This window comes from Fringilla coelebs, assembly GCF_963513975.1.
Source record: "Fringilla coelebs genome assembly, chromosome: 2".
In the NCBI taxonomy this organism is placed as follows: Eukaryota; Metazoa; Chordata; class Aves; order Passeriformes; family Fringillidae; genus Fringilla; species Fringilla coelebs.
In genome coordinates this window covers 100,606,621-100,620,744 of record NC_140029.1, presented here as the reverse complement: position 1 = coordinate 100,620,744, position 14,124 = coordinate 100,606,621, and the positions used below count along the sequence as shown (strand labels likewise).

Sequence of the window (14,124 nt, the reverse complement as noted above, 5' to 3'; positions counted from 1 at the left end):
ATCTCTGAACAACACAGGGGCTCTGGAAAAGTGAACCAACAAGTGTGAATGAAAGCTTGTGCCTGGAAAAGAAGAAACAGGCACAATTTAAGGAATACAGAGCAGAATCCTTCCTCTTTGCAATGACACCCCTCATTTTCATCTTCACTTTACCAGAACACAAGTTACACAGAAAATACTTACTTTCACTGAGAATTGTACAGAAAACATGCATTTCTGCAGTGACTTACAATGTAATAAAGAACTGAAGATATTTTTAACTTACCAGGTTGCTTATAAATTCTACATGTCACTAGATTTTTTCCCTCAAGGAATGTTCTAAAATATATGCCGAGGAATACATACAAATCTAAAGCTCCAGTGATCACAGTAGAATCCATAAGACGTGTGTCAGTATGAAAAGGTAAAAAAATAATGAACTTACCAGGTCTTGTTCGTGGCACCTCCGGGCTCGGTGATGTTCTAGGTTTGGAAGGAACATACTGTGGTCCTCTAGGAACTAAAAAAAAAAAAGCAAATATTAGAACTTTTGGGGAACTGATACTGACAGAAAGAATAACATTAAAGAAGAGCACATGCCTTTGGGACCCTATGGAATCACAAAAACTTGAGTAATGGAGAAATATGAGCACCTGTTACACAACAAACCCCAGTGCTGATGGAAAACCTCTGTAACAGGACAATATAAAACGAGGCCAGTATGGTTGCACAGCATAAAAGGTGAAGCAGCACATGATAGAAACGGAGTATAGAGACAAGCAGTCAAAGGCAGGTTGTGGTGCTTCCATCACCTTTGCAAAACACATTTGTGTGAGGAAAAAAAGAGAAAAAAAGATGATTATGAATTGTTAGTGAAAAATTACCAAAACTTCCCCCTTCCCCCCCCCCCCCCCCCCCCCCCACAAGATGAACTTTAATGGTAAAAAATTATGAGAGTAGAGTGCAATGAAACAGTGCTTGTGATGGTCAGTGAGAAAAAAGCTAAATGTGATGGTCCCCAGGTGATTTACCCTGTAGGTAAAACTGTTACCTATTGTTGGTTTTAGTTGATCAGCTCTAAGTGTTATAGATTCCAGGACTGTATCAGAAACAAAACAGAAAATATGTTTTGAAAGCTGAAAATTTACAACTAGGACTACTTTTTGAATCATGTACTTTGTATACTGCCTCATACAGAAAGAGTTGTATTAAATATCCGAGAAAGCAGTGAAATCTTCAACATAGTGTGAGCTTTGTTCTCTCATAGATCAAGGAAATATCCAAATATTATCATTCTGTTATTCAGAAAATGGCTTTTTAGGGACACAAATCTCTTCCCTTGGTGATGTGTTTCAAATGCACTCTATATACACAGCTGGAATCAGACAGTACTTGCTTGTGTACTGAACACTATTATTAAAGAGCATTACATGCTGTATTTCATTACACAATCATAGAATTCAGCTCTAGACTGGAATGGATCTAGGTGCATTGGTTTAGAGTCATAAGGATGTGAAATTGATGTGTCAATTCTTCTGTATGGATTACAATTAAAAAAAAAAAAGAAGAAATGTCTTTGGATATTTTAAGACAATTACAAGGTAAGTGGATGATGCTGTAGAAAATATTCTGTAGGCCAGACTACCATAACAATGAAAAATGGCCACAAAAGTGAAAACTGAGCGTATGAGAAGTTGCATCTCAAGGTGTAACTTGGAAACAATGTTTTATAATCAGATGCCATGGTTAAAAATTTATGAGAAGACAAAGATTTTGACTGTTTGCTACATGAGGAAATCACATCTGATAACATCAGATTTCAAAAATATTGGTTTATGTCTACAATTTAAAGGTCTTCAATAAGTGTTTATCCTGAAATTTTTCACATTTACCAAAGGATAACAGATATTGTTATTTGAGACCCTTGCATTCTGTTGCTATTACCAACTGGAGAACATGGGACAGAAAGTAATTTTTTCTGTCTACCACTGAATTCAACTGCTCTCACATTTAATGACATAAAAATCCACTATTTTGGAATACAATGGAAAGGATCATTAATGCCAATAAATGTTTATAAGCAAATACTAAGTATGCATGTATAACTGGGCAATTTAGTCCCTCATGCAGAAAATAATAATGACATGAAATTACTTGATTGTGATTAGAAGGGAAACAGATTTATTTTAACAATGCAAAGCAACGTTGGAAAGAATTATACCCCCCAAGTAGCCTCAGTACACACTTTAATTGCTTTGCATTTGCTTTAGTTAGCAAGGTTAATCTGAGTTTAACAACACTATTCTTATCCTGTTGCCTTGAAGTAGCAGAGGTTTATTCTTTAGCCCAGTGAAAAATACCTAGTAAATGTCACTGCTCATGAAAGCAGCAGTTGAGTCGCTGAACAGCACAGAACAGAACTCCATTCTGCTTCAACTGTTTTAACTCAGGTAACTCAACAGCTGCTTATAAACACATTTCAATCCAAAACAAACTGTACTAGAAAAAAATCACAAAGTAGTTTACCATCTTTGGCTTGTGGAACGTGAGGTTTGGGTGAAGTTTTAGGTTTAGAAGGAACACGTGGAGTCACCCTTGGAGCTGGAAGAGAAAATGTGGGCAGTAAGTTGGTTAAATTGCACAGCAATTACATCTGACACCAGCTGAACACACAAGCACAGAAACCTCACACCTGCAACTGAGAAGAAGTAGGCAAATCAGGTAATACTCTCCGTGTGTTTACAACAATCTAAGCAAGAAAGTGGAATTTTAGTCATTTTTGAAGCTCATTTTTTGTTTGTGTTTTTAAAATAAAAACTGGAACAAGCGCAAATAAGCATAATGATGAGAAAGGTGATTGAGAGCTGCCAGCATAATTTCTTTTTTCATAAAGGAGACATTCCAGCTGTGAAGAGAGCAATACACCCAACTGTTTGGAATGCCAAGCAAGATAATTACCTAGGAGAAAAATGAGGTTAAATGAAACAATCCTGAGGCATAAGGGTGACTAACTTCAGTGATGCTTGCTGTGATGTAAATAAAGCAAACACAACAGCTTGCCAAGGAAATATTATTACCTATGGGTGACCTTGGTGGTTCAGTTCTAAGTGTAATAGGTTCCAAGACTGCAACAGAAACAGTGTGACAAAGTGAGTAAGGAACACACTCCAAAAATTTAAATACTCCAGTGGTAAGTAGAAAAGCAGGCACTAACAAAACACCACAGTAATATGGATCTTCAAGCTGACTTTTAAATAATGGCAATTAAAATTCTTAATAATACAGGTAAAATAAGAAATAAGTAATTGGACAAACTTGATGGCAATAGAAGCAAAAATATGTGGATATAAATCAGTAAATCCAAGAACAAGCAAGAAAAGAGATTGCAGATTTTAACTTAGAGACAGCAAGGGATTCTTGATATACAAAATGTCAAACTGAACTCTGTTACTTCAAAGTAGTGTGCTGATCATGACAAAATAGTTGAATTTTTCCTCTAAAGTGAGTAATTAAGCAGAGCACTAAAAGGCTGCTACTGGTAGAGCTGTATTTATCAGTCATCTGAAAAAAATTTTTTTGATAAAGCCTGTTAATTTTTTCTCATATCCACTTAAAATGTGAATCACAAAAACAACACATCATGCCCTTTTTCTGGTGACAAACTGTACAAAATGAGACAAAAAGTTATGAGATGGCAGAATCTATAGAAATTTCTTGGCAATAAAGAAAACCTATTAAAAGAATTTTAATTTGTAAATTCTTTCCTCTCAAGGCAGTAACAAGTCAAGTAGCATATAACACACAGATATACACACCTAGAGATAGAACCTGTTCTATAATCCACATCCACTTATCTTCCAACTCTCTTATGCATTTACCCATTTTGAAAATGGGCTTCACAGTCAATAACACTATAAAACTTTGCAATTGAGGGGACTAATACTAAAGTATTTATTACATGCCTATTAACATACATAGTACAACATTCTGCAGTATTAATATTGCTGCAGATGAAGAAAAAACCCCAAAACAACCAGTATTAACCTCTACTGACAGTGGCCAGATACTCCATAGAAATGTCAGACCAGCCACTAATTTTTCAAATGTTCTCACAACATATACCTGGTTTGCAAAGACTTTGCCATTATTCAAGCTCATCAGTTACCTTTGGAATACAAATTCAAAATCTTTTCCTAGAAAACTCTAATATCTATTTTCAGGTTGTGTTTGAAAAATCAGACATTTCTTACAAAGAGAAAAACAGCTTTCCATAATAGAAAGATATTTATATTATTTGTTAGGTGTACAAAACGTTTTCTGGAGCAATACAGTTTCCTTTTGTACAAGTATTATTGAAAAAAAAATCAATGCCTCTTCTCACCTAGAGGGAAAAAAAATGTTGCTCTCTTCTTTACTTTCTGCACTAATAGCAAGTCTCAAAGTACATAATTTCAAAAGAAGTGCCTCATCAGACTTAGCTTGAAGTGTTTTGATCTTAGCAGATCATTTGGGCTTCAAATGTGAGGAGTGTGTATTTTGGATACTGGGAAATGTTTGTTTTGTGAAAACCTGCATTTAAGCTGAAAGTAAATGGTCCCACAGTAAATCACATTCCGGTTCAGCAACGAAGAAATGAAGTCTAGGAAATGAGCCTCTGTCCCTATCAATGAATAAGCACAGAAAAAGGAATTGTACTATGTTTTTAGTGCATGAAATATTGTTGGGTATGAAAAAAACAAGCAATGATTATCCATTCGATGGATAATCAAAGAGCTGGGTGTTCTTATGCAGCAAAATTAACTGCTCAGAGTTTAGTCAAAAGCCAAAGAAAAGACTTAACAAGCAATGCTAAGAAAAGATTGTTATGCAACATTGCCCTTGAGAAATCAATGTCATTATAGGAGTTTTGAGAATATTTCATGGCGTAGAACTTGTTGCAGTTGAAAACCATGAGTTTAAGTGAGTTGCTGCTAATTGACCAAACCAAACTGATTCTATTTTATCAAATCATTTAAGTAAGGCTTAACGATGTCCTTGTCCTGTGAAGCATCATATCTGTAGCCAGCTTCATCCAGCTAGACTGTTGAAAACACCTTGAAGCCTTTCTCTAAATACAACCTGCACAGCAAATGCAAAGAGTGATTCAAATCTTCCTTTCAATTAGATAAAGCATTTCAGGGCTCACTGCAAATGAGAAACCCTTGTTCTGCATAAAAAAATGTATATATTAAACACATCACTTAACATACATTCCCATACAAAAAAAAGGCCATGTATTATTTTATATGAACTGTGCTCCTCCTTAAAAATAAAATCACTTGGCTTTTTTTCTTTAAATTGAGCACAAGTTTGGATGTCTTAATTGAAAAAATGCAGTATTTTCCATACATTTGAGAAAATATCAAGCAATATGCCACAAAACTCCTTCTGCAGGAATTATTTATCAGTGTGTAGTCTTAAATGTCATTTTAGATTATGTTACTTCTATATTCCATAAAATCTTTATTATTGCAATAAATCTTATTCTTTCTTCTTCTAAGATAAGTGAATCTTTCAGGTAAATACCTTTGAAGTGATATTCTGTCTTTTAGACGACATCTCCATGTTAGAAACATGGAGAAATAAAAAAGCACTAAATCATACTTCCATTTGCTGAGTTTGGACCACACATGAATAAGCCAGAAGCCTCCAGGAAAAGCTGTTTTCAACTGCACATAATATGAGACCAGTGAAATGAAGAATGACTAAGGATGACTCATAATCATTACCCTCTGCAGTCTTTGGACGTTCATATGTGTAGGGACTCCTAGAAGTGACTGACACTGGAATGGTTGCTGTTGGAATAAAGAGAATTTTCTTAAGAGAAATACAGGTGCATCTCTATCTGTTTTTTTAACTGCTGGTACAGCTCAGCTGCTCTTGCTTCCCAACTAAAATCCACCTCTTCAAAACCCTTCAAATGGAAACACTGAGTGAATGATAAATTCACTGAAATTACCCAATGGGGCTTTTTCTGCTTTTGGAAAATAAAAATACATCTATGCTACAGGAACACACTGGGAGAGGAGCTCTCTAAAGCTTCACCTTCCTGTTTCACTGAATTTCTTTTATCTCTTTATGGCTGTAGACCACTGAAGAGAAACAGCTCCAGAGAACTCCATTTTCTTGGGCAAATCTTTCTGTTAATTTTCCTGGGTTTCTCCCATAGTGATACAAAGGATAGATATGAAAGGCTCCAGGTGTAAATAACTGTAAAATCACAGCAAGCAAGGCTGAAGATCCCAGTAGATTATCAAGTGCCACTGCACATTAGATCATCCAGTTAACAAGCTTCCCATCTGTATCTAGAGTACTTGATTGGGTTTGAAAGGAACAAACCCCAAACACCCTGAAAAATACAAAGAACTTTGATGTCAAAATTGGTAGAATTGTTTGCTAGTAGTGTGACTTTACAAAAAGAATCCATTTTCATTCCTAAGCACTTTTACAATCATTGAGTAATCTTTGTGCTTACCCTTTAAATTTTGCTTTGTTTACTTTGTTTTGACTCTTAGCCTCTGTCCCTCCCAACAGATTTTCATGAGGAAAGAAAAAGTGATGGATAAATATTGTACAGTGGGCCTCAAACTCTATTTTTGGACATACTAACAATTTGTCATGTTGTAATTCACAAGCATTTTAAGACTCACAAGAAAAGTTATTTAAAGGAAGTTACCTTAAAATTTTGAAATACAATAAAATTGGAGACCTAACACTTCCAAAATTCTGTCAGTTTAGATAGAAAATCACATTCTTAATTTAAAATCTCTGTTTCCCCACATGAAAGTTTATGGTGGTTTGCCTGGGTGGACAGTGTTTAAATTTAAAAGACTGAATTATTTCAGATTTCTAAATTTTCCCTCTTTTTTTTACAGCTTAGACAGCTTTTATATTTGATAATATTGCCACTATTTTAAAAAGGCAAAATACTCCAAAATGTCTTCAGAAAAAATAATTTGTGCATTTCAGTAAATGCCCAGAGAAGTTGTGAAGTCTCAATCCCTGGAGATATTATAAAGCTTTTCTGTAAAGAAAGTGTGGAAGTGTATTTGTGTGCACAATAGAAGATTCATTATAATTTCCTTTCCTGAAAAATGGAGACTGTTTAGAGAGAAATATTTATGCTAACGATAGTAAAAGTGAGGACAATGGCTGGGCATGATCACATTGGCAAGAAAACCTCATTTTTTTTCATGTAGGCAACAGATTCACTTACCCATATGCCAAGAAAGAGAATAAAATTGTGAACTTTCACTAGAATGTACAGTTTGCTAGCTGGACAATCTGAAAATCATTTAAATGTTTGGGGTTTTTTAAATGAAGATTTTTTTTCTCCACTGCCAAAAAAGGCAAATACTTTACCAGAAACAGTACAAAAATCATATTATTAATGAGAGCCAAAATGAATTGCTTCACCCAAAGGCAGTTATTTGGCAGAAATGGCAGTAAGTGATTTAATATGAATTTGGCATATATTGTTCATTATTTTGATATACTCTTAGGGAAAGGTGACAACCATTATCACGACACAAGTTTCTAATTAAGCTGAACTTCCAGGTGATGCTGGAACAGACAGGCTCCTGCTCTTTCTCCATTTTGCCACCTACCCAAAAGCCAGCTAATCCCCATGCACTGCATATTTTATGGCTCAAATAATATTTTCTGAACAAGAATATAATTTGTCACTTCAGAACACATGCCAGTTTCACTACCTACTTACAAGAGAATCATGACAAGCTTCATCAAGATTAAAAATGTGTCTTAGCATTCTACCTGATTGATTTGTGAGACCACTACTGGGAAAGAAAAAACCAGAGGCATGTGTACCAATATTTAAAAATGCCACTTTCTTCTTAGTTTCTTTTAGAAACTTGCTATGGAGCCACTCAGTGTGGAAACACTAGGGAAAAAAATCTTGATCTTGGCAGTCCCAGGGTAAAACAAATCTATGTAACAGTTTCCAAATGAGTTGCTCTTTTTTTCTCAGCCAGAGACAAAAAAGCAACTCATGCATGAGCTGTGCATGAGTTGCTGAATATAAATCTGAGTCCTACATTTTCAAAAAACAACAGGCAGGACTCAGGTTTATATTCAGACATAGACATCTACAGCAGAGACAAAAGTAACGATTCTTGTAATACAATACTGGATTGCCTACACTTAAAATTATGCAGGAGCTGTAATCAGCATAAAAAACTAATTATGCTCAGTATTCTGGGACAATTCCAGGTCATAAGTGCCATTCCTTTAACAAACTTCACAGGGAATAATTTGGTCTGAAGACAGATAATTTCTTTTTATAGCAAAAAATAATTTGCAGGGAATCTGGAAAGAATTTAATAAAATCATCTGATCTCTTCCAGCATTGAGTAATATATTCTTACAATAAACAATTATGCAATTTCAAGCTTTCTAATTTCATTATAAATCATGCAACACTAGAAATATTTTTACAACTCTATTTATTTATTCTTCAGGTCCAGAAAATGCCAGGTGTGTTTTACTCTTTGCCATACATCATAGATGAAATTTAACATTGGTGTGAAAGTGCTATTTCATTTGGGATCATAAAATATGTCTTTACTGAATTCCAGAACAAAATTTCATTCTTATTTTCCCAGTTTCAGGTAAGTCTACATAGGCTCTAATGATCACTGAATCAATCAAATCCTATGGTTCTATGTAAGATGCTATAACCATCAGCAAAACAGCAGAACTTGTGTTTTCTATGCTGAACTAAGTTGGAAAACTTGTTATTCCAAAATGAGAAGCAGGAAAACAATTTGCTTTGATGTCTGGCTGCGAGAGTTGGTGACTTGGGATATAGAAGTTAAAAGGTTTTTTGCTTTGCTTCTATTTTTTGGGGGATCCAAAAACATTATTCCTCAAAGAGGAATTCCTCATCTTTCTGATAATTAAGTGCTGAACTTCACATTCACACAGAAGAAATTCAAGCTAAAATGCACTAGTTAAGTGATACACAATAACAAATGTTTGCTGTGGAAATTAGTTACCAGGTTTAGTTCTTGGCTTTTGGGGTCTGGTAGATGGTCTAGGTTTAGATGCAGAAGTAAGTCTAGGTTTAGGTGCAGAAGTAGTGAGTTTTGCTTCTTTGGGAGCTGAAAGAAATATACTGGATTAATAATTTCTGCTTTCCACTGTATCACAAAAAAGAAAAAATTAAATAAGGCAATGAATGGCTACTGGGAACAAAAGCAAATGGTAGAATCAGATATGCCAAGAAGGCTTCTCAAAAATCTTCCTGAGAATTCACTAGTCCAGCAAAACCCCTGTTTGTCCTCCATTGTAAAATTGAGTAATTGCATTTAAATATGCAGTTGAAGCTTGCAGTCGCATCCAAATGTTCCTCTAATTAAGCTAGGAAATTAATTTTTACAAGATACCTAAAAAACAAAACAATAATGCTTTTTATAATTTTGAATTCCAGGTCAACTTTAAGCCATAAGAAGACATATATAGACAAAATATACAGAAATGTCCTCATTTATTGGCACAGTAAAGAAATTACTGGCAAACAGCGGAAAGAACATGGAATCAATTTAAGAAAATGGAACTGCTTCAGAGCTGCAGTCACTGAATTCTGCTAATGGAATAGAAGCAGCTAATATAAGTTGAATAATATAAGTAGTATAGCAGTATCATGTAAACGGTAAAAATTAAGAACAATGAGTCCTAGAAACCCTTTTCCCAGCAAACATGCATGGGTTGAAGCTGTAATTAGTTAACCTGCCTGTTAGTCTGACTACAGAAAAAGTGTAAACTCAGTTTCAGGCAGAGGTAAGTAACTTTGTACATTTTTAAAAAGCAGTGCTATGAGACTGCTTTCCAATAAAATGTTTCATAGCAGTTGATGCAGTGAAAAAAAGTTTGATGTCTGCAAAAAGAGCTGAGAGGAGCGAGCCATGAAGTGACTGAGAGGTGTTTTTCAAACCAAAATGATATTCAGAAGGATTCATAAAGCAGTGGAATTAACACATTAACCTGCTACCACAGGAATCCTTCACTGAGAGTTCTGGGATTGACATCCACAATACCACCTTTACACTTGGCAGCTCAACTGCATTTTCAATGAGCATTCTGAATAAAGAGTGTTGGTGTAGAAAAGCTCTCAGCAAAATGGAAGACAAAAATTTTTACTGTACCATGGAACTAGCAAAACTGCATGAAAAAAATGGTTTCTTTTTCTCCTAAGTTTAGAAAAACATTTCTGAATGCTTATCTCCTAACTTTCTTCTTCTTCTTTCAGAGAAAGGGATTAAATCCAGAGAAAGCTATGACATAAAGCAACAGAGTACGTTATCTGTGGCTTGGACTGCAAAGAAGAGTGACTAACAGCTTCAGAAACATGTATTACCTAGGGTTGCTTTTGGTTGTTCAACAGTCTCAGAAGTTTTAGGCTCCAAAAGTGGTGGTTTAGGGGCTAGAAAAGAAAAATTCAAGCGTAATCAAACCAATCATGACCCATTTGAGTTTGATGAGTTAGTCAGGATGCTCCTGTATTGCACAGCTCCTGTCATTTTAGGAAGTTTTCCTTAGATATTTTCAGAGAATGTATCTCTCTGCATACCAACTTATGAAAATGATGTGCACAATTACCAGGTTTCACATGTTGCACTTCTGGGCTAGCAGATGGTTTCGGTTTAGAAGGAATAAGTGGTATTTCTTTTGGAGCTGAAAGAAAGAGCTCAGTTTGCAATGAAAAATTGTTTAACAAGCATTTCCCACAACAAACAGCACATGTCACATGTTTATATTGAAGACAACTTAGTATGGAATGTCAAAGCCAGCTGATGAAATCAGATTTTGAAGTGTGGAATGGAGATGATACTGAAATGCTGTACATTGATCAGAAGTAAGATTCTGTGAGCAAAACCAATTAAAATTTCCATTTAGAAAGCTTTACATATCAGAGACAATCAGCACATGTGTGTGCATTAGAAGTAAAAGAGACAGAACACTAATAAAAGGATGATGGTGTTTTATCATGCAAGAGACAAGTTTTATTTCTCTGGGACAGTAAATCCACCCAGAGGCTTGTTCTCATACACAGGTATGTCAAGAGTGATCAACGATGGAAGAACAAGACTCTCTAACCAGGAAGAAGAATGGTTATGCATGTGAAATGATATGTGGAAGGAATGCATTCATATGGGATGGAGCGCTCAAAACAAACACGGAGTTTTTCACTGGGTGAAAACAACATTACCTAATGTTACCCTTGGCCATTGAAAAGGACGGGAAGTTTTAGGTGTGAAAGATTCCAGAATGGATTCACTTGTTGCTGCTGGAAGAAATGATGACAGTCATAAGAGAGAAAAGAGCTAATGGAAGAAACTCTTCCTTCATGAGCAAAAATAATTTTTTTTAACAAGAACAACAAATATTTCACTAATATTTGGACATTTATCAGTTTAGTATGCATTAGGGAGAAATTCAGAACTGCACAGAGCTTCAGTGACTATAAATCAGCACATCTGTGATGCACAAACATTCTGGATATTTATTTCCTCCTGCCTTCATTGCAACTGGTCTGGATCTCAACCACTGCCAAGATTTTAAGTAGAGCTTTTGAACATTTTGAGTTTTGGTCCAATACTTAAGGGAGGTGGTACTGTGTACAATGTAGGTATTTAATGAAGAGGACATGTTGAACAATCAATTAGTCACACATTAAAACATATAAAATTTGGAATAGAAACATGACAACAGATCCAGCAGTGGTTTCAGTCCAAAACCACTGAATGTCTGTAACTGTTAACCAATTTCACGCTGTTAAGGATCCAATAATGTTAACATCTTTAGTGATGCTATAACAATAAAATGCAACCTACAGTTCACATCACAGTGTTTTCATCAGAACTACTCTACAAATACTGTTTTCTCAATTTTCTAAGTGGCACATTTTTTAACATACTGAATCATGTGACTGTGAGTTGCCATATGCATTATTACTGTGAGAAAACACCAAGTTCAAAAATTAGCAGCAACATAAATTTGAAATCAGCTGTTAGGGGCTAATACAAATGTTCACTGAAAATAACAGCAGTGTATAAATTTCACTTGAGTTTTAGAGCATGGTTTGAGCTGCTGAATTAAGAACTAGGTAGAGATTATTGTACCTGGTCCAGCTTCTGCTATTTCAGGCTTACTAGGTGCCCCAGGACTTGAAAGAACAGGCTGAATACCACTGAAAACTATAAAAAAACCACGCCATGTTAATTGTGATTATTAATTCTACACACAGTTCTTTTTTGATCCTAGAAAAACAACTAAAAAATGTGATATGTTATGGCACACTTAATTTGAGTTTCACCATAAGCACACCTTACCTCAGGAATGGAGCAGTATTGGATTAGAGTGTGAGCTGAAGGTAGTGCTTAAAGTGAGAGCTAAAACTAAATTGTCAGCCAGCCAAAGCTAACATTGCTTTGCATCACATGGTCCACACAGCTTAAAGCGACCCAGAAAATACAAAGATAAAAACTTTTAATACCACAATTACAAAGTACTCAATCCTCCCCCACCGCAAAAACTATAAAAACTAAAAAGCACTGCAAGCTTATTTCCATGAAGAAAAGCACATGCCTTAGATCTCTTCAGAGCTTTGAGCATGTAAAACAAGGATAAAGTTAAAAAAAATTGCTAAACGGCAAAAAAATAGTAAGAAAGGAGCTTCCTATGCTCCAAGACAAAATTTGGTATAAAAACGTGTTCTAACTGAGCATATAACAATTAAGCTTGTAAGAAAGCAACAAGTAATTTAAGAATTCTTATTAAGATTTAGTCAGTAGTATAGTAAACCTAGTTTAGTAGTATTAAACCAGGTTTACTTCATGTAAGTATATCTCAAAATAGCTCTAGAAGCTTTTTGAGAAATGAATGCGAGATCAGAAACACTACCAGGTGAGTTTCTCACCAGAAAGTGCAAGTTGTCATGTAAAAAAGGATGCTTTCAATGATCATGACTCACACAGAAGACAGCATGGAAGATGCTGAAAATACCTAGGATTAATAACATTTCAGAAATGGCTGTCCAAACACCAAAAGGGGTTAACTGAAAAGCTAATGCATTACTATTACCCTCAGTTGTTGTTAGCACATGAGGTGTTCTGGAAAATGGAGGCATAGATTTTTCCAGGTCAGCTGAACTTGTAACTGTGGAAAAATGTAAATATCCCTGAGACAGATGTATATTGACGCAGACACAGCAAGGGGGGCAAAAATCAGAAAAAGAATGATTGCTTTACATTGCTTTGCAAGATGCCAACACCACTACAAGAGAGTTTCATATATTTCCAACTTAAAAGAAAGTAACAAAACTTCAAAGTTTTGAAGATGTCACATGCACCTAATAGACACACCCTGACAGGAACTGCAGTCCCCCTAAAAGCAGATTTATCAACAGGAGTCAATTGATCCGTACCCATGTAACATGAAAAAACCTGTGCTTTTGGCTTCACCTTCACCCACAGAAAGAAACCTATGTATTTTAAATGCATGCAAATATGAATTTGTACAACCAGGTATTTCTAATGTCAAACCTTTATATGTTTCTATTTAACAAAAGCCAGTATTTTGACTAATGGGTTTTAATGTACTACACATCATGTAATTTGTCATTTGTGGTATTTTACCTAATTTTACCTAATACAAATTAACAAAACTTCCGTGTTAGATAGAAGAGGCGGACTGAGGCAGAAAATCTAACACAAAATTGTTGAAATATTGACTGCCAGGTTTAGCATAATTTTCCATCTTATCTCTTGCACATTCCTACCTTTGTAATGAATACAAATACATTCTTGAATACCTATGACCCCAGCAATAAAAGTTTCAAGGTGCAATAGCAACATAACCTGAAAAAAAGTCTTATGAATAGAGAAAGCTGCAAAATAATGTGTACGATATGGCTAATAGAAAATCCCCCATGATGAAATGCCCCAGTCAAGAACATATGTTTATAATTGATAAAGAACCCATCTAGCTATTGGTCCTAATCTATTCAACAACTTTAAACCATACCAACAAAATATTAATTCCTGTGGTTTCATTTGTATCTGATCCTATACCACAAACTATCACCAT

The 14,124-nt window shown here is 35.2% G+C and overlaps 1 protein-coding gene across 11 annotated transcripts in view; it reads right to left on the bottom strand.

The window, feature by feature from the left end:
* The window catches only part of ABI3BP (ABI family member 3 binding protein), a 137,013-nt gene that overhangs the window by 46,960 nt on the left and 75,929 nt on the right, over positions 1 to 14,124 (bottom strand). For 4 of the 11 annotated variants that reach the window (XM_084201445.1, XM_084201447.1, XM_084201453.1 and 1 more), the window contains 11 exons: positions 13,120 to 13,194; positions 12,159 to 12,233; positions 11,246 to 11,323; positions 10,636 to 10,710; positions 10,394 to 10,459; positions 9,033 to 9,137; positions 5,748 to 5,813; positions 3,057 to 3,104; positions 2,506 to 2,580; positions 1,031 to 1,078; positions 425 to 499 (listed from right to left, as the gene is read on the bottom strand). In XM_084201445.1, coding sequence (XP_084057571.1) covers positions 425 to 499; positions 1,031 to 1,078; positions 2,506 to 2,580; positions 3,057 to 3,104; positions 5,748 to 5,813; positions 9,033 to 9,137; positions 10,394 to 10,459; positions 10,636 to 10,710; positions 11,246 to 11,323; positions 12,159 to 12,233; positions 13,120 to 13,194 — 786 coding nt within the window. The remainder of the gene's footprint in view (positions 1 to 424; positions 500 to 1,030; positions 1,079 to 2,505; positions 2,581 to 3,056; positions 3,105 to 5,747; positions 5,814 to 9,032; positions 9,138 to 10,393; positions 10,460 to 10,635; positions 10,711 to 11,245; positions 11,324 to 12,158; positions 12,234 to 13,119; positions 13,195 to 14,124) is intronic. The other 7 variants (XM_084201448.1, XM_084201450.1, XM_084201451.1 and 4 more) reach the window with 7 other exon arrangements.